This window comes from Channa argus, chromosome 19, assembly GCF_033026475.1.
Source record: "Channa argus isolate prfri chromosome 19, Channa argus male v1.0, whole genome shotgun sequence".
Classification (NCBI taxonomy): domain Eukaryota; kingdom Metazoa; phylum Chordata; class Actinopteri; order Anabantiformes; family Channidae; genus Channa; species Channa argus.
Genome location: NC_090215.1, coordinates 501,378 through 526,447, shown reverse-complemented (window position 1 = coordinate 526,447; position 25,070 = coordinate 501,378). Strand labels below are relative to the sequence as shown.

Below are 25,070 nucleotides of genomic sequence, written 5' to 3'. Positions count from 1 at the left end.
ATTATATGTTTTTTAAGGGAAATCATTGGAATTTAAAAATAAATAGAGAAAGTTTGAAATTTAGAGTAATTGTTTTCTGTTTGTTCCTTTGGATAAATGTTTGTTCCATTATAAATGATCTCATCTTCTTTCTTACAAACGTTATATAAGCCATGCTATTTTCATTGTTTTAGAAACTAAAAAGGGAAAACAGTGTTTCAATTCCATTTACAAATACAGTATATGCTTCGTGTGCAGGTATGTGTGTGTGTTTTCAAACTGAATATCTCTGGAGATGTAAGTGGATGTACAGTTTGGTAAACAGTCTTATCACTTATAACACTTTTCTGCTTACTGGTAGACAAAGTGCTTTACATACCTTCTCATTCACCTATTTGCACTCACAATCACACACGCACACCGACGAGGGAGCTACAAAAGAGCTGGCCGGCACTCACCAGGATCAGCTAAGTTGAGGTTCAATGTCTTGTTCAAGGACACTTTTCAACATTTGACAATAGGGCCTGGGAGTCTAACAAACAACCCTAGGATCAGTGGACAAATGCTCTGAGCCACAGTCGCCCCAAGGTACATGTGTAGAGGATGTACATGTGTTGTAGACCACATCCCAGTAGACCACTTCGATGTCAGAATGCAGGCCAACTTATGGTTCCCAGAATTTCCAAAGGTAGAATGGGAGGCAGAGCTTTAAGCTACCAAGCTCCTCTCCTGTGGAGTCAGCTCCCAGTTCAGATTTGGGAAGTCTTTGGTCTTCCTTTGGGCTTCCTCTAGACCTCCTGCATGGCAGCTCCAACCTCAGCATCCTTCTACCAATAAAGTCACTATTTCTCCTCTGAATGTCCAAACCACCTCAATGTGGCCTCTCTGTCTTTTTCTCCGAAACATCTAACATGAGCTGTCCCTCTGATGTATTCAATCCGGATCCTGTCCATCCTCATCAAGAGAACCTCAACATCTTAAGCTCTGCTACCTCCAGCTCTCAAGAACTGCCATCTGTCTGTCAGGAACTCCATAATCCACCTATAAATGGAATCGGGCACCTTCAGTCGGGGAGGCTAAGAAATAATTAAGTCCCTTGATCCTCAACTTTTTGGGGGCTGGTACAATGGCTGAGAACTTAAAGCAGGTTGGCACGTGACAGGTCTCCAGTGAAGAGTACTGATTGGCACAGTTGTTCGGGGTGGAGGGGAAGACTGCATTTACATGAAACCAAGGTATTCAGAGAAATCAGCTTTTTCCGGGAACAATGTTTACATGCACTTAGGAAACCTGGTTATGGAAAATCAGAGTATACATGCAGCAGAAGAGTAACCTTATTTCTCCTCCACCTCTGACTTATTTTAGAAGTCTGGTTTATGCAGATTTTAACTGTATAATGACGGAAAACGGTGCTTCTCTGACAGAAATCTACCTGGGGCAACCGGGTTTCCCTAATCCCTTACCTAGTTTTGGAAACCAGCTTTCCCATATACAAACTCATTCAGGCTGTTTTCCAGGCACAGGTCATTCACAGAATGGGGGGGCTCTAGGCTTGCAGTTAGCGATTCAGCCTCCAGCCCCTTCCAGACAGAAGCTGAGTCGTTGGTTGAGAATTGCTGTTCCATTTTTTCATCATGCGCTTATTCAGCTCTGCTCACCTCCTTGCTAAATCTGTACTTAGCCTCTCTGTACTTGTCTTTGTCCGCACTTCTGAATGCAGCCTTTTCTGTCACCTCAACTGAGGTTAGCTGTGAACCAGGGTTTGTCATTAATATAACTCACCCTGGTGAGTGAAGGAATGACGTTGTCCTCACAAAAGTTAATGTTGGACATTAGTTTCTAACTAATGTGTGTCCGTGTACTCATCCCGACCATGTTAGTGGGAAACCAAAAAACATCCGAGATCTAAACACTCCTAAAGGTTCCCCACAGCCTTACTGGTCCAAATCTTTGATGTTTGAGGTTTGTGGAGTTTTAATTTATGTTTATGTTTAATGTATGCCGGAATCAAGTGCACCATGATGTGTTCGAACTGGCTCAGTGTGGTGCAAAGAATGACATGTTAAGTACTGCTGGTGGTTGTGTAGCAGTAGTCTAGTACATTCCCCACTCTGGTTTAGCACTTAATAAACTGCTTGTATTTAGGGAGTTTGTGGGAGAGATTCTTCTTCTTTTCCCTTTGGCTATTCCGTTTCAGGGGTCGCCCCAGCGAATCATGTGCCTCCATCTAACCCTATCCTCTTCTCTCACACCAACTAACTTCAAGTCCTCACTCACTATATCCATAAATCTCCTCTTTGGTCTTCCTCTAGACCTCCTGCCTCAGCATCCTTCTACCGATATATTCACAGTCTCTCATCTGAACATGTCCAAAGCACCTCAATCTGGCCTCTCTGACTTTATCTCCAACACATCTAACATGAGCTGTCCCTCTGATGTCCTCATTCCTGATCCTGTCCATCCTCGTCACTCCCAAAGAGAATCTCAAGCTCTGCTACCTCCAGCTCTGCCTCCTGTCTTTTCTTCAGTGCCACTGTCTCTAAGCCGAACAACATCGCTGGTCTCAACACTGTCTTGAAAACCTTTCCTTTCATTCTTGCTGATACTCTCGCCCCTTCATCTCTTTTCCACACTTTCCGTTGCTCTGAACCGTTGACCCTAAGTGCTTAAAGTCCTGCACCTTCTTCACCTTTGCTCCCTGTAACCTCACTGTTCCACCTGGGTCCCTCTCATTGACACACATGTCAATGATAGGTTACCTCTGTTCAAATCTACTAGGAAAATTACCAAGGCATCCCAACTAAGTTGGGTTCAGTGTCTTGCTCAAGGACACTTCAACATGTCACCGGAGGAGCCGGGGATTGAACCAATAACTGTGAGATTGCGCCACAGTCGCCCCACAGTATCTCGTCAGCCAGCTCACACTGGGCCTCACGCTTGTTACCTTGAGGTGGGATGTAAACACTGATGAGAATGAATGAGGAGTGTCAAAAGTATTGCAGATAATGATGAAGGCCTTCGGGTCTTCCAGGAACAGTGCAGAGACAGTACTGAAACACCAGCCACCATTGATATAAAAACAGATTCCACCTTACTTTGTTTTGCCGTAAAGCTCTGTGTGTCTGTCCACTCTGTAAAGTTAAATCCCACCCAGCTGTAGTGCAGAGTTTGATATGAGATCACACGTCCACACTTCCAAAAAAACACAGGCCGCAGAAAAATCTCTGCTTTTGTTCAGCAGCAGGGTCAGCTCATCCAATTTATTATAAAGTGACACACCTTAGAGAAGGATATCCCGGGGAGCACACCTTTGTATTTACTGAGGCTGCCATCCGCGGCGCCATCTTTAAAGGTTTTTGTTGTTTAATGTTTTCATGTTCGAAACCTGCTTTTCGTGGGGGTGATGTTTTTGAAGCTTATTGAATGTTTTCAATATGTCTTTCAAAATTTATTTTAATTCTAATAAAATAAACTTAAAATACATTTTGAAAGAAATGAACCCTTTATAGCGCAAGCTATATGGTAACTTTCACAGGCTTTAAAAACACCAACCCCACGTCTCTCAAACTGCTTCATAAAGTACCATTAAGCAGGACTGGACTGGAATTGACTTTGACAGGTGATCAGAGTCATCTTAGTTTAACCTGACATTTTGGCACCCTAAAACATGCCTCTAAGGCTGGCGAGTTAAATATCTCTCTGATAATGCAGATGAGCAAAACCAAACCACACTCTAATTAAAAAAGCAAACTTTGGTTTGGTTTTGCTCATCTGCATTATCAGAGAGAGGTACTTATTTTATCAGCCTTTGAGTCATGTTTTAAGGTGCCAAAATGTCAAGTTAAATTTACTAACATACCATAGATGCAGGTTAGTTATGGGGTGAAACAGAAACTCTGAATATAGCCTAGTACCCCCAAGAATTCTGTCTATTTAGGATTATTCTGTACCACTGGGGGTTGATGTGCATGTCCGAATTCTTGGCAGATGACTACAAAGACACATTTTTTGAAACTGAGGGGAGATGCTCTTACTGACTTTATTGCCAAATGGTTTGAACCTGTGCATTTAACTCTAACTTATTCACTTTGGTGAATAAAGGCCAGGGTAATGAAATGAAGTCCAGAGCTCATAGGAGTCATAAAAAGACAGCTTTTATATCAAAGCTAATTGTTTATCAGAGCTGTAGTAAAGATTAGTGCCGATAAATATGAAGAAGCACGTTCTTTAAATGGATACTTTATTGTTCCCTACAATCCCCTCTCATTTTAGATATGGTACAGGCAGGCGCCCTTGTGAAATGACTTCAAGCCATTGTTCCTGTGTTATACTGAGGACACGAAAAGCAAGTTAGTGCAGTCTTTGATAGGGATGTCTAGCACCATTTGAACATTTGTGTTATCAGCAAAACAGAGAATTAATACGGCTGGGATGGGAGTAAAGCCTTTCAATCCTGTGTCTCACTCACTCTAGGAATAAAAAATAATATTGTGCAGGGATTGTATGGGCTTATCTAGTTCTATTGTGTCACAAAAACTTTTCAAAAAGGGGACATCTCAATACACTATGTAGATAAAGCATGCCAACTTCTTTAATTGGCAAAGAGCTGATTGCTGTCCTCATATGGTGACATAGTGATGCAGTAAAAAAACAGGGAAAATATATATGTGATACACAGACATATTATTACAGTATAAATAATAATAAGAAAAAAGTGTTAAAGCTGATGAATGGAAACTCTAATACCAATACTGAAAATTATAATTATTATTATTATTGTTGTTATTATTATTATAGTCTCAAAGGCAGTAAAGTAAAGTGAGCTTGAGGAGCATTCGGTGGCTTTCTCTAAACTGTTCACTGCCTCTGATGCCCCCTACAGGTCCACTGACCAAAAGAGAAAGACTTGCAGCTGGAAGGCTCCAGTTATTGTAATCATTTGAGTTAAAACAGAGGTTTTAGGCAGCATGTGTGCCAAGATTAACTCATGGGGACAAACTTACTGTGAATAGAGAAGCAGGACTGAGGGACTTTTCGTTATATCAATCTGAATCCTGTTTCAGTCTCGCTTCATTTGGAGACTTGGACAATTATGAATCATTGCCCTGATTTAGAGAGCCTGTCATAACAAAAAACAGAAGACTAATTTTTTTATAGGTTAACAGCATTCTCCTTTTATTTATTAGATTACAACAACATTTCCTGTCGCCAGGCATGTATCTAATAAACGTTTCAATTTGATGCCAGTGTTTGAAACCTAAATAAATATAGTGACTTTTTTAAGCCATTTTTTTCATTGTTTAATGACTTGATGTCATATATATCCATATATGATCAACAGACAGCAGCTTCTTTGTTTCCAAAATGTGCTCTGGAATAACCTTGGCCCTAGACTTCCTGAAGAACATATCCTACTGTTATTTAGTGACATTAACTGATATCTACTTGTTAACTAAATGTAAATATACATGCATTGATTATTTCAAGTTAATTCATTTTAAATTGTGTAGTTTTACTGTCATTTTCAGACTTGTCTGGTAAAACATACAGAATGAAACTTGCTTTGTGTGTTTTAATAGATGTTAGATTAAATCATTTCTGTTTTGTTTCTTAATAATAAAAACAGCGAATTGTGATTGGTCAATGATAGAAGCTGTTGGTCACTGATATTGTGTTTTTATAGTATTGCTAGGAAATGTATCCTATCGTTTTACATAAGAGTAGATATCACTAAGGAGCAATTTGTATGGTAATTCTGCTTCTTATTCGCAGTCATTTAAAAGTGCGCATATTCCACCGAGGTCGCGCATTTCATGTCTAATATGACTTTCATAAGTCCAGGCAAAGCTACAGGCTGGTGACGAGATAAAACTGGGTGGAATCAACATCTCGAGTGCAGAGACCACTGCACGCAATCCCACGCAACCGCGTACATCGTCCTAGTAAAGGGGCGTGTGGGGCTGGCAGGGACACAAACCCTCTGCATTTGCATCGGTGGAGGATCAGAGAGCGGCAGCGCTCTGAGAAACGGAAAAAACTAACTTGTTGTTATGTCAGACCTAAAAGGACTTTTCATTTTATCTTCCTTTGACATTTTTGGACTATCTATTTAACCTCACACTGATCGGATTTCACGTGTGACAGCATTGAATGGGAGCAAGCGAGAGAAGGACACCCGTAGATACAAGCGGGTGGAAATTATTCTATACGCGGAGAGAAGAGTTAAGGTCTTCAGACATCGGCTGTGCGTCTTTGCGCCGTGGAGACCCACGGACGGGTTGGACTGCGCTGTGGTGTTTCATCGGGTTAAAAGGCGGAGATTAGGGTTAAAATAGCTTGACTAGCTTTTGGGGGAATCTAGTGAAGGTTTGGTGAGATTTCAACAGAATCGGAGTAAACCTAACGGACCGTACACTGCTCTACGCATGTTGCAAGTAGAGAAGGGCTGGATGCCAACGGCTTTGCGAGTGCAGACGCAGGTGAATGCAGCTGTTTTTACTTGACTTATGAATGGGATCGAAAGCCGTGTTGCTGCGTTAGAATTTACTACTATTAGATTCTTTTTTTATAATTTCCTCCATGATATCATGTACAGTTTGACGCATTTGGTTCAAGACCCCATTACTTCTTTTACACCCAACTGGTTTTTATTCGATTGTATAGACATTAAAATATGCATATTACAGATTGGTTTTTATTCATGTCATTCGTCACGGTGATGGAGAATTCTGAACAGCGGAACTACGGTATAGGTGTTGCTGAAAACAAGCTGGCTCCTTTTTTTGTGCAGTTTGACCCAGTAAGGGCAACCTGAGTACACGACTCTAGGCTACTATAATTTAGGCTTTAATTGATCTCTCCTAAATTTAAGAGTCAGTGTGATAGTGTCAATGTTGTCGGGTAGTGCTTTAACGGTCTAGTGCACGTAGACAGATGTTGTGTATGAAGGAAATTTACACAGAGCAAAACAAAGTGAGACACTTATTATTTAGGTCAACCTCGGCCGTAATAAGGATTGTAGTACAGATGTGTCCATTTAAGGCGGCGAATCAGTCTTGTGAGGGGGAGATGGATTCAAAGCCCGAATATGATACTTTTGCTGATGTAGTTCAGTGTGTCAAATGTAATGATGTGTGCCAGATAAAGACGGAAGAACACATCCTGCAAATACCTCAGCAACACTTCTTCCAATGCATACATAAAATTGTTCAAATTTAAGTCAATAATGTTTGCTTGCTTTCACCAAATAGCCTAATTTCAGCATGACAGTATCTCAATATCTATTAATGTCTGACTCCTTATGTAAAACACGAGTGTTGGTCGGGGTAGGGGAGTAAGGGGAGTAAGACAGAGAGGGGAGGGTATAGGGGTGGCGGTGGGGGGGTCTTTTCACTTAACGAACTGCTGGAGCTCTGTGACTCTGTGTGCAGCCCTGCTATAAAGTCTCAGAGCTTTTACCACATAGGTTGGCGATTTGTGATCAATCCAGCCGTCAACCTTTCTGAGTCCACTTTAAGCCTATAGGAACAAAATGGTCACAATTTAGAGAAGCTGTGTACCGGCGCCTTTAGTCTTGTTTATATCAGCAACAGCGCGTTTAGACTGATAAGGGAATGTCCAGGGCGCACGGCAGCGGCGGGCATTCCTAACCTGCTTACATCTCCATCTGTTTCCCTCCACTCCACAGATAGCGATTACTCCCTGACCGGGCATCATTTGGCGGAGTCAGGACGCGGAGGGACTGCGTATTTTCTTCATATACCTAACTTAAGCATTGGCTGCTTTGGAGAGGACATGACACGGTCAGGATTGGGGAAAAGAGCGCTGCCGGCACAGGCGGGAGGAAACAAGAGCTGAATGACAGGATGCCAACAACCTGAGCCCACACTCAGATCAATTCCTACATCTTTAAAAGAGACACGTCTGCATTATTTGTCGGGTTATACGGAGGAAAGGACAATACTTGCCAAAAATCTTTGGGAGAAGTTTAATTTTGAGAGTTTTATTTAAGTGCTTAATTTTATTTTTTGATGATAATACAAGGATGCATTGTGGATTAGTATTTATCCTGTTCATGGAAATACTCTTGGTGGTCAAGGCTTTCAAAAACGGTAAGTTTGACATCTGAAATATCTAAAAATAAAGCCTTTGTGCTTTCTGAAAAAAACCTGTTATTTAGAAAAAAGATCAGCCTAAAATCTTTCTTATTTTATTTGTACAGATACTGTCAACATTTCCCAACCGAGATAAATTCATAGACATTTTTCTTGGTCGTTTTTTTCTCTCTTTTAATTATTTTGAATATTATTTATTCATCATCTCATTTTAAATTTATTTTATTTAAACAGGCCTTTTCTTAACATGTCTCTTTATTTTCATTCACACTGTTTCTTGTGGGACTTTGAAGATATATTATGTCTATATACAAGTTTACTGAGTGATATAAATCATTGTTCGTTCCTGTTGAGAGAAGCTCTCAGCCACGAAACGGCTGAATTAGTTAATATAGAGTTCAAAAAGTCAGCCCCAAATGCTCGTCTTACATAATTTCCTCATGTTGTAACAGAACAAGTTTCGTTTTAGCTTTGCGCTGATATTATTCACTGAGTTCCAATTCAATCGATTTTCAAGAAGCGTGCGTTAAAGGTGCAATTGCATAAAGTGCAATGGGTGGAGGCCTTTTATAGTTAAACAGTAATTTCAGGTATAAATGAAGAGACATGTGCGTGTGCGTGCAAATTCGAAAAAGGAAGACTTATTATTTTTTATGATGACACGTGTAGTTTATTAGTTGATTAAGTAGGTTTAAACTTAAAGACTGTGAGGCTCTGACATGCGACTTTAGTTAAAATACAACAGTTCTGAAGCTTCTCCATTCGGATTTTCTTTTCATCGCTGTTCCCCTACATTTGGCCAAACTGCTGCGAAAGCTGCACTGTTTATCATTTGAATGTAATGTGCCTTTATTGTGCTAATTGTTTTAGGAGATTGCAATAGATAGATGGGTTAATAGATAGATATATGTTTATAAGTTGGTTTCTGGCTTTAATAATTCTGTTTCTCTGTCTTCTGCAGATAAATGTGGAGGCAACATCAGAATCTTAAACGCCAACTACCTCACCTCGCCCGGATACCCCTTGTCTTATACCCACTCTCAGAGATGCGTGTGGGTGATATCGGCCCCTGGTCCTCACCAGCGGATCCTCATCAACTTCAATCCGCATTTCGATCTGGAGGACCGAGAATGCAAGTAAGTGCAGCATGAGTTAATTTTCATGTCTATGGAAAGCAGATGTGTTTTTGGTCCTAAAGCCGCATTCATCCAGTGAGATTTTGTCCCTGGGGCCCCAGTGTGGTGTGATCTGAGGTTTGTTTATCAGGGACAGACAGTGAAACCTCTGAAATACGTAATGTTTTTTACTGCAACCACTTCTCTCTTAGGATAATTCAAATGTCTGTCAGACATCAAAAAGCGTCCCTATTTGGTCTATTGGGCATTGTATGTATTATTAAATTTATATTTATATAACCTAGAATATTTTAATCAACTCACACATACCCAGCGAATAATTAATATATATGGGATTATAAATGTTTGTTTGTTTTATATATGTGAGCGGTTCATTGCGTTTGTAGTATATGTGTATGTGAGTGAGGGGGACTGTTAATCTTTTTCCTCCATTCCTCGTATTGCACGAGAACGTGCGCCATCTAGTGCTAGCGAGCTCTGAACGTGTGTTAATCTAATCGTCCTCTGGCAGCAGGACCGTCTCAGCCCTGTCATTTGGTTTTGGAATGCCCTCACTTCTCGGCTTTGTTGGATGAAGTCACCAGGGTATAATATTGATTTGAATTACCATACTTTTGCAAAAGGCACTGAGGGTGAGCAATGTGACCAAAACCTCACAAGAGACCATTAACTGAAGCTACTTTACACACTGAAAGAAAAATGGGCATCTTGGCATTTTAGTCTAAATTTCCAAATTAAAACTTATTTCTTCTGCAAACAAGTGAGAGATTCCAAGGGGTTTACACAAGAACGTTTAAGATTTCTTTAATTCGACAGTCTATGAAGAAAACTTCACATGAGGTGTAATAATCATTTTAAGCAGTTACTGATCCCTATTTGACTTATTTGACCACAGGTTGTTGCATCCAACAAAAGGCTAAGCAGCTAACCTGTTGTCAGATTGTTTAAGGCAGTGAAACTGGAGACAGACAGTAATGTGATGAGCCAGTGTCAGTGTGGGTGCCTTGAGGTGAGCTCTGTCTGGGGAGACTGCCTCACTCTGATTGCCTCGGTTGTGTGCGTGCATGTGTCTGTGCCTTGCTCTGTCTGAGTTGTTTGTTTATGCTGCGGGGCTCAGGAGAGTACAGGGCTTTGCAGGATCCGGTTACTGTAACCCCTTTCCACCTAAAACCTGGACCCCACTCTTCTTTTGTGCTCCTTGAATAGCCACCATATATTTTTGAACGGTTTGGTTTTTTAATCTTGGATTTCAGTCCCACTTTAAGCCTTCTTTAGTGCTGTGAAAGATTCATGGACTGAACACTGCTGTCCTAAAGACACTGGCTGCCCCTTACACTTCTTCTGGGTCCAATTCCTTCACTAAAATGACTGTTAAACTCCCCGAGATCCACAGATAGAAGACAAAGAGCAAGAAAGGGACATGGGGAGGGGGTAGCAGTACTGATGCTTGTGCTAATTAAATAAGTCAGGAATGAATTTCCTGTGTCTAAACACACCCAGTAAAAAGAATTTTGTTCCTGCAGGCTCAAGGAAGCCTTGGTAAAAAGAGGGCAGGCCTTGAGCTTAGTGATCTACCCATGTATCATTTACAAATTAGCTCTGACCTTTCATTTAGCAACCACTGAGTTTACAAATTGCATGTTGCAAGTAAACATTGTGTTCATGAATTTGTTAACTGGTTAAGTTTGCATAATGGATGTGTTTGCATCTGTCAGGATCTCTTCTCCTCACATCATCATCATCATCCTTACTGTTGCTTTTATGCTTTTATATCTATCCTATTAGAATAGGTGGACAATCACTCAAGCAGATGGCTGTGAAATTTAAGCAATTATCTGTGCATCCAGAGATTGCTCCTGACCTATATTCTTTTATATATATATATATATATATATATATATATATATATATATATAAAAGAATATATTATATATAATATATTATATTATATTTTTAACCTGGTGTACCATTTCATTTTTAATGATTTTATTAGTGTGGTGGGCAGATTTTAGCCAAAGGCAAGCAACTGAGTGAAAGAAATTTCCACCTCCATTTCTAATTATTACATTGTATTACATCAAGGTGGGTTATTGTGCTAAATGCTGACAATGCATGTCATATGTAACCTGATTAATCAGTAAGGGAATAGTAACGCAGATGGTAGGGTATGTTTATGTTGGACCCATCAGACTCCTGGTCGCAACTCCACTCAACAAATTAGGCCTTACATAATGGAAACTGATCAGAGCTTGAATAGCTTCCTTATCTGATGGACTGGCAAAGCGGGTGTAGGCACAGGAGGGAGGGGGCCACAATGCATGCTTCAGTGAACTGCCTTGCAGTCTAATTAGTGTACAAATGGAACACACATGCCCCACATGTTTCTCAACATGGCTGTTATCAGTAAGCCAAACAAGAAGCACTCAAAGTGGTGCTTATAAAAAGAAAAACAGCCCTCACCGAGTGGAGTCTGTCTATTGTGGTGGTGTTGCACGTGTGCACTACCCTTGGCAGGTTTGTTTAGGGAAGTGTAGAGGTCTGTATCCTGAAAGCTGAAGGAGGAAAGCACTTCATCACAGAGATAAGGAGACTAAGTGAACCCCTATGATTCTGAATGCAAAGCGTGTTTACCTTTCACGTACTGTGCGACTTTCACAGAGTGGAGTTTCAGGGGTCACCCTTGCTGCTCAGCAGCTAATAAAGTTTGAGGCAAATGCGTAGGCCACATCAACCCAAATATTTGAAGTAAATTAAATCTGAATATCAGTAGAATAAGCAAGCTGAGCTCAAATGAAAAAGTGAAGTAAATCGATGTGCTTTCACTTTCACTCCCTCCCCATGTGCCCTCTGTGTTTCACTTGTATCTGATAAGGACTGTCAGGCTCATATAGCTGTGGCACCTCTGCCATCTAAAGGAAAAATTGTGTTTTCAGTGAATTTGAATCAAAACAAGTGACAGAAGGATTTAACATAATACCAATTTAAGGACAATTGATCTAATTTAAAAAAACATATTCTAGTGATGCTGATTTTCCCAATAAGTTTCCAGCTTTGAACTCAAGACAGGATATAGAGAATCTTTCATCCTGAGCTGTAGGTGGTTCTTTTTACTTTTTCTACTGCTGACTGGAAGAGGAGAACTAGTTATCTACAGATTTGATGTACTCCTGACAACACTGTGAATAATTGATGGCACTGGATTTGCTGAGCAGACAAAAAACAGCACTGTACTTCTCCAACACTCTGAAATCCCTTGCAGTCGGTCAGTCAGTCAAGGCTGCTCAGTTCATTGTATAGGAGGACAAGAGGAGGGTTAAAAATGGTCGGACAATGAGATTTTTTTCTTTTTTTTTAAGCACCCTTCATTTTATTGCTTTTCTCCCTATCTGAATGTTATATTTTGGACCTCATAGAGATTCCAGCGGGACAGTCTGTGCAGTATGGAGGGGGTTTAAAAAAAGATGTACGTAGGTTAGTGTGGTACTAGGCAGCAAAGATATTTGAAGAATGCCCTCTCAAGCAGCCCTTTGTGGGGGAGTTTGAGCACAGTCAACCAAGGTCTCCTGACTTGTCACGGTTCAGACGTCTGTGAGAGCCCCCCTGTCTTTAAGTGGCTGTAACTTAAAGCTTGGAAAAGCACTCTTTTTCCGCTTTTTAATTGTAGTCCTCGCCTTTCTCAGGAAGGGGGAGCAGGATAATACAGTGTTCTACATCTACAGTTGGCTGTTTCTTTGTCATGTAGAATCCTATCAACTCCTTTCATATGGTAACAGTGCACAACAAAGTGTGCCACCTGTTTCTAGGAAATGAAAGTGGAGGGCAGAAGGGGATTTAGGAAAAGATCCATTTGGACAATTTCCTGTTGTCCATTTGCTTGAATAACATGCAGCAGCTCTATGATCAAGACTAGTGGAACTTCACAGTTGGAAAGTGAGAGAGATCTGAAATCCCCCTCCCTGCTCTCTCACGCTCCTCTGTGAGGCAACTATAGGCAAATAAGGAGAAGTCGACTGTGTGACTGTTTGCCGTTGTCATGGAGGAAAATAAATAAGTCAGGAATGCAACAGGAACCTTGTTTGAACAGGCCAATCGTGGTAGCAGCTTTTAAAGAAAGGAAGTACTGTGACCTCCGGGGCTGATGGGATGGGGTTTTGGAGTGACATGAATTCTTAGAGATACTTATGGCCTGTTAGTGGACAAGTCTTTCAGCCTTTGATGTGTGCTTCTTTTCAAAGTAGCTGTCAGAAAAGCTTCAGGAGTTCAAGGTGATGCTGCAAAATAGGCACAGAAAAATAAAGAGCACACGGTGTGACACTGCTTCTTTCAACAACACAAGTTTCAGAAAAGCAGCTGAAATTATGCACCTGGTGTTTTTCACAGCAATAGACTCCCACTGTTCATAACAATAAAAATCAAATCACAGCAAAAATTACAGTGAAACAGTTCACCCGCAACAGCACTGAAACAGCTTATCAGCAGCACCTCAGAAAGAAATCTACTTTGATTATATCTTATTTGAACTTCAAAGCAACCCTTATTTTGTCAGAATAGGAAAACCTCAACAGTCTAAATGTATTATCCCATATGCTACATACATATGCATTTAAAACAATTCAATGCTAGCAATGCTGATGTCTGCCTTGTCAATTAACTGAAGAAAAAACATGACAGCAGACAGAGATGTCTCTTCACAAAACCATTGACCTTCACAGTGATTATACTCTTTCTTATTCTACATGTCTATTAAACCTAAACTGTTACTCCTTAAGTAATGGGCAGCATTAAAATAGGTCTGTGTGCTTTGGGGCTTACATGCATGTTATACGTGTGTGTGTGAATGACCGTCAGGCTGAGGGTCTTTTTTTCATTCAGCTGTGAAGTGTCTCACCTTGGCCACAGCTTGGAAGGGCAGCCTGATTGAAAAGCTTTCTGGCCGTGGCATCTGCCATCCTCCCTGCTGCTCTGTCACCACTTTGATTCATGCAGAACCTGACTACAACCAGGAGGTGAGCCACTCTAGCTCACAGCGGGAGGAAGGCCCACTTCACAGCGGAGGAGTAGAAGAAGGAGGAATGAGGGAGGGAGATGAAAGAGAAAGTGACTAGACAAGGTCTGTGCTCATAAATAAACTTCATGGTTTTTAAGCATTGGTCACATTTCTGAGGCAACATAAAGGAATCATAGTTTCACATTGATGCCTGTTTTGTTTTTCATCTCCATTTCGGAGTTAGCAACTTGTTTTTGCTGGGAAGTGAATGTCACTAAGCTGTTTCTGGCACACAGCTGCTCAATTCTTTCATCTACTTCTTTTTCTATTCAGTCCCAAACCAATGCAAGCTAGCTTATATGGACACTTCTTTTGAAATGAAACTACAGCCCACACAGCTCAGACATATTAGCCATAAAGTTTTCTGTTTTACAGGTTGCTTAAAAAGGAGATGTGCTGTGTGGAGATTTAGGATTCGAGACAACCTTTGGTAATCTAAGCTCTGTATCTGGACACACATCTATTGACTGCGAGAGAATTCATACTCATTTTTTTCCAGCACGAGTTAAAAAACAGGCTATAATTTAATTATGCATTTATGTTTCCAAGGGACAGCTGGCAATAAGTACCGTCTCCCTCTGTCTCTGCCTCACACAGTATAATTAGCAACAGGTTTTTCTTGCTTGCCTTTTTTCTTCCCATCAAATGCTGATTTCTCACTTTATGAGGCTGTATGGAAAACAACTAAAAGTGATAGGGAGGCTAAATGAATGAGGGATAATATTAGTTCATGATGTCTTTGTAGCAGAGCAGTAGTCAAGGATGGATCAATTTCAACCTCCCGTCATCCTACTTATCCACCCTTCTCAGATGAGAAAGGAAAAGAGAACAGACACTATAGCAGAATTGATGAGGAAGTTCTGGGCACTTTAGTACTCCGTGTCTGTGCTTGTCAGACATGGGCTTGTCAGAGATTTCTCGTCATTTAGTGGTCTAACCCTGCATGGTGCTCATTATTTTGATTGATGTGGTTGTGATCCTACAAATTCTCTTTATTGCCCTAACACAGTGGTTCTTACAGATCCACATTTAATCAAACAATCAAGAAAGTCCCAAAAGGGGCTCAGACCAAGGCAAAATTTGCTTGGAGTGGGTAAGAGGTACGTAGGTAGGAAGTAAAGCCAAGGACTCTCCTGTCTCAGTCCCACAATTCCAGTGTCATACTCGCTCACTGTGAATGTGCACAGCAGGCTGTTGTTGCCCGCTGGTGTTTCTCCAGCACTCAACTTGATGTGATTCAGTTGGGGTGACAAGCAGACAGTGATTGATGGCCAATACCCCACTGCTCTCTGATTAAGTTAGGGCAACTTACAATCCCTTGCTTTGTTTGTTCTTTGCTTGAACTCTCCTTACTAAATTATCAACATTCATGGCCTTTTCCTCTGCAGCCACCGATGCATTTCTTTTTTTCTGCTCGCTTTATTTCTATTGTTAGGTGACAGTAATTCCAAAGAAGGGAAGTCAATTCAGCCTGTCACAGCAGCCTGTGTGGAGTTCTCACAGTAAGATAGTACTGAAAGTGTTAATAATAGCCTGTACCTCTGGCACCTGCCCAGCCACGCCAGGATTGCTCCTGCCTCCAGTGAGTGACACACCCATCCACTGGATGATTTCACCAGAAAGCAAAAGGAAATGCTACTACACAGAAATCCTGCAAGTTGGCAGGAAAGTTTGACTGCAGGTCCAGTAACTAAGAGTCACCTTGACATCCAAATGCTGGAGGGGCTGGCTGGCCATCAGCACTTAGATTGCCCCTGTGATGCCAAGTATTCAGCTTGTCTGCACAGCACCATGGAAGAGATGCACCGCATGTGGCTTTCGCAGCCCGGCATATTTTGCTTTCAAAGTGCTGTATCATTGGAGGTCTTCACACAATGCAACCATCAGAATAAAATAAAGTGTGTGTGGTTTAAATGATTAGAAATTGTGCTGATCCATATTCAGAGCAAACTATTTCAATCTGGGAACAAGGAACCAGCTGTATGCGCTAGTCAGCATGTGCCCTTTGTAAGTCTTTTGCTTTATTGCCACCCTTTCCTTCTTCCTCTTAAAAAACAGGAGTAAATTGTATTGTCTCTGAGTATTTACAGTGGATAGAGACAGATGTGGTTGCAGCTGGCTTGTGAATGTTGTATAAACGGAGGAGGACAAAGCCAATCCTTTACAACACTCTTTCATGTTCTCCCTTCCAGCCAAGTGGCTGCATGTCCAGCCGGAGGAACGGGTCACTGAGCACCGAGCCCAGACTACTCTATAATGCCCCAACCCCCTACTGCCTTCACAGCCTGCAGGGACTGGAGGAAAGAAAGAGGAGGGAAAACACAAGGGGTGGATGGTGTGTTTAACTGAACAATTCCCAGTACGGTTATTACTACTGTTTTTGTCTAGCTTCATTGCATAGCATGATTCACATCATTGAACCTCTTAGCAGTGATGGCAAATGATTGCCAACTAGTTATATTATCTATTTTTATCATTTTCTTTTATTTGTTTCCGTTCCTTTGCTCGCTTTATTGACTGCTCAACATACATGCCTTTTAAACGTTTTCCTGTCTTCCTTACCTTCCCTCGTCCTTCCGACGGGGGAGAGTTTTAAACAGCACCCAAAGCTTTACCTCCAGCTGACCTCACCCTCGGTCCCCCTCCTCCCTTCCCTTCCTACTCTCCTCTACTCTCCCTCTCTGCTCCTATTTCCCTCTTTAAGTGCGGCACGCTGCTCATGCACACAGCTCATTACCCAGTGGGGAGCACTGCTAGCTTCTCACAGCATCACAAACAGATGCCCCTTCAATTCAGGGGGTGCATATTGCTGCAGTTTTTCTTGTGAGTTCATAAAGCATTTATTCATGTAGCGCTCACTTAGCTAAATTTTGTCCAGTGATCAATAGGTTCAAGGTTCTATCTCCGTGTTTTTTCTTGTTTCTTCTTGTCATGAGGTTCAAGCATGTTGGACCTCATGTGCAAGTAGTGCTGAACAAAATGTCCAGTAGTACATACATACTGTACATAATTATCTGGATACTGTTGACTGACCCTTCTGAGTCTATCTACTTTAACCTAGTAACAGTGTAGTTTACTGTCAGAAAGTCAGAGCTTAAATGACAGTAAACCTGATGTCAGTGTAGTTAAGTGGTGATTCAAATGGGAACCTGCCCAAATACTGTACCCAGCTTTGTTTGAAGTCACGGTGCACTGTGAGATTTCTCCTCTTACATGGATACAAGCACATCCATAAAGGGATGGAAGCAACACAGGGTATCTTATATAATGAAGCCCTTATCTGCGTCCCACGGGTTCCCCAACGAGTGTATGTGGCCAGAGCAGGAAGGGGAAAATCAGTCTAGGTGTTCCCCATCACCTTCTTTCTTCCAGTGCCCTATTGTATTTGACCTTGACTCCTCATTATTGTAACAACAGCATATCATCTGAGTTGCACAACTGACTCCTGTAGAGGAAACTCTCTTCGATTACCTCTGCCTGTCCCTCTCTCCTGTGTAATCAGAGATCAACTCAAATGTCCCCCCAATAGTAGCACCAGAAATGGACTGGCATTATTCTCTTTCCCTCCCCCCATTTTACTTGGTTTCTCTTTCTCACCCTACTTATTGGTTTACTTTTTTAAAATATTTTCCCAAGACTTTAATTTTCCTGCTTTTTTTTTTTCAGTCCGTTGCAAATAATATTAAGTTTACAGTTTTTGTTGTTTTAACATGTTAAAATAACAAAGACCTGAAATATTGTATAACACAGTAGCTCTCAGTCTAAATGACTATAAAGAGGTCATTACTACACTATAGCTTTGCTTCCAATACGCATTTCCTAAGGGGTAGCATGCGTTTAGAGTCTGAATATTTATATTTGTAAACTAAGATGCATGTATATAGTGCACTGCTGTAAAGCAACTTCTAGACATAATTTAGCAAGGAAAAGATGCTAAATGTTTAGTTCCATTTTGCAATAGGCAGTTTCCTAATCACGTGTACTTGTACATTTCTGCTGTTTTTAGGTAACAAGATATATTCTAGAAAAGAAGCATAGATAATTATTCTCAGCTCTGGTCATAACTGCAGTGATCGTGTGCAGCTTTCAGTTGGTGGGACTGACATCAGACATTACAGGACGAGGAATCACAATGAGAATTTTTTTACTTTAGATTACTCTATCTTTACATCAGCAGTATTTGGTCCTTTAATGTGATTTTAATGACAATGCAAAAGAGATCAAATGTACTAATTTGTTTAAAATATTGACTTATTTTCATGTCTCTTTAATACATTAGTGTGTCATGCTTTGCCTTTTTAATGAAAGAAGCTAAAGTGTGCTTAACTGAAATATGGCTGAAAATATGCAAGCCCCTGCTTTGGTTCTGTTGGCATGTTACAGTGCTTAATGGGAACAGAAGGCAAGTCAGCTGAATGCTCTTGTGCATTGCCAGGGTTCAAAATGCAGTAGAAAGCACTACACAGCAGTGTAAACATTCCTCTGTGCTGAGCAGTAAGGTCCAGACCTCCCTCCAACCCCACATCCCTATAGGACAGAATTCTCTCTGTGTTGGTCGATGCTCATATTTTTAAATAAAAGATTATTGTGCATGTTGCAGAGTGAAGAGGGTGCAATAATTGAGTCTAAATAGCCAAATTCAATAATTTGATTGCTGGTGACAGCAGATCTCTTGACAGTGTAATTAGAAAAACTAATGGATGGAGGCAGGCTATATCCATCAATGCTAATGATAACTGCTGTTTAGACAAGGGAATGTGCTTTGCAAAAATGTGACCAAGACAACCACAAAACAAGAAACAAATAATTTCCTGAGCAAGTGTCGACAGCAAGGTTGACAGCTTTTAAAATGTTTCCTGATATTTTCCTGCTTCACAATGAGGTTATAAATAATAATGTTTTGGGGTTTGAATATCCTGTACTTGGTTTATTAGCCTGGTTTGTTCCTTCTTTCTTGCATGTCCAGGCAAACTTGCTTTGGGGTCATTACAGGTGGGCAGGGCCCATGGAAAGAGGGACAATTATTATGCAAGTTTTGGTCCCAGAGGAGGGAGTGTGAAAGGGAAGGTAGAGACAGGTTTGAGCAGTATGTCCCCTCCAGACTTGGAACAAGTAAATCAAAGATCATCATCAAGTCCCAAGTTTATGGCTTTCCACTTGTGTTAGTTGTAATGTGTTTACATGTGTTGTAGATGATGTATTTGTGTGAAAATTATCTGTAGAGCTGAACCAGAGAGAGTAATGATAAAGACAGAGATCTTGCTCTGAGGTTTTCCATTGCATGCCTGAGCTAATAAATAGTCTCATACATTCTATCATAGCATTGTTCCATTCCCTCAGATTGTCTTGCTTCTGTAAACCCACATGAAGTGGAAATTTAAATAAAGGACAGATTATTTTCATGGGAAAGCTTTAGGCAGCATACAGTAATTATTATATTGTTAGGCCAGCGCTTTGTCGCCTTCCGTTTAGCTTTTCACGGAGGGCTAATGGTCTAGTTTGACACTAGAGGATTGCTTTCTCTCTGTGCTTGACAAAAGAAGGCAAGCTAATGCATCTGAGTTGTTGAAATGAAGGTCACTGAGAATTACATACCCCCTCACCCCCACCTTCTATGTCTCTCTTTGTTTTCTTTAATTTCCCCACTGGATTGGCAAACCGTTCTTACTATTAGCACTCTGGTAGGCACTCTGTGTGTGTGTGTGTGTGTCTGGGTGTCTGTGTGTGTGGCAGGCCAACCCAATCTCAAAACAGAATAGACAGATAAACAGGTGTTTACAAAGATGCAAAGGGATGTAAACAGATGCATTAACTGGACTGTACTGTCATAAGGAATAAGAACAGCAACAACAACAATGATGCCACCTATAAGAATCACCACACGACCCTCCAGCAGAGGACTCCAATTTAATTTGACAGGTCAGGAGAATACAGTTAAAAGGCAGATCCCGAAAATGTGGCTTAAAAATAGGTCATGTTCATGTTCTCCTTTTACTTTGACTAGACAGAGTTAATAAACCATTCTCTGTTGTTCCTTAGGACACTCAGCCCTTGAAGTGAGTCCCCACAGGTGTTTAGGGCAGTGGATTTGAGCTATATTTAACACAGCTGCCAACATTAGGGCTTTTTGGAGGCGTCAAATTTCCCAGCAAGCATTTCACAAAATGTCTTTCAGATGATAAATGCTTGGATCCAGAGTATGGACCCACTCGCGTAGAACCACTGGAGTTCTGGCTGACACATTTAGGTACAAATAGAGACATTTAGTGAATCATCATCATGTCTTTTTCTTTCTTTCGTTCTTTCTTTCTTCCTTTTTTCATTGCAAATGAAGTAGAAAAGGACCCCCAGGGTGTTTTCTCTCTTCCATCTGCATCCTCTCCCACTGTGCCCCCTTTATGAGGGCCATCCAAGCTGATAGTGTGTCAGGGTAAAAATGCAATAAACAGCTTTTCTAGAGGTGTGAAGAGTTGAAATGGAAGCAACAATAAAAGTATTCTTGTAACAGGGACGGTGAACGAGTCTGTGAAGACAGCCAAAATGGGTTCCATTTGTTTGCACTCACATGATTACATACTGTACACAATATGCGTAATATATGGTGTCAATGTTCACACAATCAACAGAACCACACATGCAACACTTGCTCAGTTTCTTTTAACTGTACTACAGCCTGTGCTTCATCTTAGTGATGTATCTGTGCACCCATATTTTAGACATCTGGCAATGCTCAGCTTTTGGCAGTTGCAGTGGGAGTAAGATAGCTGCAGCGACAGAGGCTCTGAGGTGAATTATAAGTTTGCTGATAGAACAGTGCTGGGCCACAGAGAGATTGATGCTCTCTGTTGTAAGCATGAAGCCAAAAGATGGTAAGAAGGAGGAGAGGAGAGAAGAGCAGATGAGACAAATTGACACACTAATACAAACAATGGGTAAAGAAATCTTACAGCTGTAATTTTACATAATATGTTTTTACTTTTTTCCGCATATCTTTGTTTCAGTAAAACTAAAGATGTTAATTAACCATTTGACATTAATTTTATATATATTTTTAAACTTTTGAATGGAGAAACTTGGTAACTTGCTAATTGGTAGTTATACTTTAAATACTTTAATCATAAATATTTGCTTTGGTGACTAAACTAGATGATGACATCATTGGAACACACACCCAATACCTGCTTCAAGGAGCTTTTTAAACATTTATCCACAAAGAAGAAGTGGGGTTAGCATTGTAAACACCACATGAAATTCATATTTTTTAATGAGCTGCTCCTGATAAAGTAGCTAAAGTGGTACTTGTTGAAACCAATAGGGGCTTTTGCCACAGCTGGTGGGCTGAGAAGTGGGGAGAAGACCTGGTCACAGCAAATGACAAATGTGAGGAAGCTAAACAAGTAAAGCAGGTGTTTTCACTCACATTTGAAGACAGGACCAGGGTTCTAAGATTTCAACATAGATGAGTGTTAAATGGCCTGAAGTCATGGAACTCTTTTCTGCTTACCTGTCAGACAAAGCAGTTTAAAATGTTTTTTCTCATTCGCCCATTCACACACACACACAAATACGTGCACACACACTAGTGACAACAGAGCAACTTGAGGTTTAGTGTCCTACCCAATGAAAATTCAACACATGGAAATCAGAAGGAACCACAGCCACCCCAGGCAAAAACCCAAGTGGGAAAAAAAGCAGATCTTTTCATCCAGTTTTTGATTAGTACTGTAAAACAGCTTCCACATCTGTATGATGCCCAATCCTAAGCCAGCATTCAAATGTGCCAATCAAAATTTTTTGGACATCCTGAGAATTAGCTATTTCTGAATTGCTATGAAAGCCTGATGTTTTGGAAGTAATTTGAGAATCAAGCTAATTAAGAAAATAGGTTCCTTTGCCAGGAGGGAACATATTTTCAGAGGAGTCAAAAAAGGTATGCTTGTGACATAATGTGCCTCTACACCTGCAGCACATTATTCTTATAGAAATGAACACTGATTTCTGTATTTACTATGTGTGAAAAGCAGTTTTGTAATCTATTTTGATAATGATAGAGGACACTGCATCAGGTCACAAGTAGCCCCCTGCTGTTTTGGGCAGTTAGGGACCTGAACCTAAAAAACACTTTTGGAGAAGTGCTCAACTTGTCATCTCACATTTCAAAAACAGCATTGAGAACTCATCCAAGCAATCATTTCAGCTCACACACTCACACACATTCAGGAACAAGGGCATAAACCTCAAGTCAGATAAATTTAATGTACACTCCTAACAAGTGCCTCAAACACACACAGTAATAACCAGAAACTGTCTGAGACTTTTAATTTGTCCGGTGCCCTCTTCTATTTCACATGCCAGACTGTGTGTGTGTGTGTGTGTGTCACAGTCCTATTTCAAAGATGTTTACCTCCTCTGTTACCAGACTTTGTGGCGAATCAACCAGGAGACTTCTCCCTATTAGCCAGGGGTCTAAAATTCTGACATTGAAGTGTGATCATTTTTAATAGCTTTAACATCTGTTGTGTCTATATCCCACAGTAAAGGAAAGGCCAAAACATAATCACTTTCCGTTTCCATATTCTCTTGTATAACACATACACATGCACACGCACACGCACACGCACACACACACACACACACACACACACACACACACTCACACACATACACACACAGTCTGGCATGTGACAGTCCTTATTAGTACGCTGTGATTTTTTTCTACCACATTACCTGCACAATATGCTGTGTTGCTGTTTTTATGTGCTCCTTTGAGTATGGATGTAAATGTGTGTGTCATTCCTTTATATGCCAGTATGAGCAGCATAGCAGTAATGTCATCATTGCCAAATGCAGGACATAGACAACAACGTGAACAAAATAAACACCAAACCTGTGTGACTGACGTGTCGTCTCTTTCTTTTGTCTTATTCAGATATGACTACGTGGAAGTGCGAGATGGTGTGGATGAGAGCGGCCAACTTGTGGGGAAGTACTGTGGAAAGATCGCCCCGTCGCCTGTTGTATCCTCCGGAAACCAGCTCTTCATCAAGTTTGTGTCTGACTATGAGACCCATGGAGCAGGGTTCTCAATCAGATATGAGATCTTCAAGACAGGTGGGTGGTTTAATACAGTTGCATCTTCACTGTGTCTCAACTAAAAAAATAAAACATGACAAGTCAAACAGACTTGTGCTATGCTTTTTATCTAAGTGATAATGTTGGTAAATTATTGGGAAACAAAATAAAGAAACAGTAGAACAATTACTCCTCTCTAACCGGAGAAACAGGAGCTAACAGTGTTAAGAATGAAAGTGGCTGAAAAAGAAAATGGACACCACAAGAATATTCTGTAATGTTCATTTGTGTGACTGTCTGAATTATTTATATGTTGGCAGCATTAATATCCCAAATATATTAAAATGAAGAAACACTATCACAACCCCACATCATAAATAATGTCAGCATGAGCTGAAACCAACCTACCCACTCAGTAGGACAAAATATGAAAGTGAGAGAAGTAATTCTTATAATCGTTCTAGTTAAAGCCTGTTTGTCAAACATTTTGGTTTGGTTGGAATTCAGTCAAAGCACCAGAGCAACTCAATATGGTCAATATGCTCCATTCAAAGCCAATAAAACATAGTCACATATGTTCTAAAGATTATTGCCATTTAAAACAAGCAGCAGTAGTATCATACGCTATGCTTTGATTTAAGAAATGTTGTTCCGAACATTGGTTTGATCCAAGACAGTGCAGTAAAGACATCAAACTGGTTAGAACTATTGGTTTTAGAGGAAGTGAATTCAATACACTGCAATAAAACCACTAAGTGAGAAAGAGGAGGATAACCCATCTGGAGAGTAGCTAGTACCAAGGCAGGTGCTACAGACTACTTTCATTATTAACCTCAGCAGCACTCTATAGGATAAACCCCTTTGACCTCAGGACAAGATCAATGGCTCTGCAATGTACCTCCCCTCTTTAATCTGGTTAGTGCATGTTTGTGTTTATGTATGTGGTTTGTGTGCGTCGCCATCCCAACAGGGGAGCTGGTGAAATGCGTGGGCCCTTCAAACTCATCAATGCTTGTCTTACTCTGCTTGATAGGCCAGTTAAGTCGACAACTTTCTTCCCCATTTTACCTTGATATTTCTCAGTTTCACTTATTAGCTAGGAATCATTATAAATAAGGCATATTAGGGGCTCAGGAGTGACAAGGAAAAACTGCTGATCTAGCGAGAAATATGCATGTGATTGGGATAAATGATGATAGAAAGTTGGAAACAGAGAGATGAAGTTTTTTTTAGGATGCGATCCAAAAGGAAATCAGGGCTGGGGGCTAAGGTGGTGATGGGATAAACCCGTAAAGTTAAACCCAGCACAGAATTTTCTGTTTGTTTTGCACACAGCACTATTCCCTTTTGGAGAAAAGCACCATGGGAGTGCCGCCGCTTTCTTAGTGGATCCAGATTCTCATTATGTTTAGAAGTCTGATATCAATTAACAGCCCTGTTTGTTAGAGCCAGAGAGTATGAGGCAAAACGACATATACAGATCTACAGTGGCTTCAAAAAGAAGATCATGTTACTGTCTGTGCACTTAATTGGCTTAAGTGTTTTTATAAGACTGACACTGCTTTTTAGAATTTTTTATGAATTTATATTAAAAAGCTCTGTCCTTTAGTGTGTTCAAGCCCTTAATTTGCTTAATTTGTTTTTGTCCGGACATGAAGGGTAAATTGTGAGACCCCTATATACGCAATGTCCAATAAATGTCCTTTGCAAGTTCTAGACACA

The 25,070-nt window shown here is 40.6% G+C and overlaps 1 protein-coding gene across 3 annotated transcripts in view; it reads left to right on the top strand.

The window, feature by feature from the left end:
- Positions 1–5,911: 5,911 nt before the first annotated feature.
- Positions 5,912–25,070, top strand: part of nrp1a (neuropilin 1a) — a 52,960-nt gene continuing 33,801 nt past the window's right edge. For 2 of the 3 annotated variants that reach the window (XM_067486445.1, XM_067486444.1), the window contains exons 1-4: positions 5,912–6,458; positions 7,667–8,090; positions 9,055–9,229; positions 23,206–23,387. In XM_067486445.1, the coding sequence (XP_067342546.1) occupies positions 8,024–8,090; positions 9,055–9,229; positions 23,206–23,387 (424 nt within the window). In that variant the 5' untranslated portion in view covers positions 5,912–6,458; positions 7,667–8,023. Of the gene's footprint in view, positions 6,459–7,666; positions 8,091–9,054; positions 9,230–16,468; positions 16,612–23,205; positions 23,388–25,070 lie in introns of those variants that run through there. The other variant, XM_067486446.1, reaches the window with a different exon arrangement.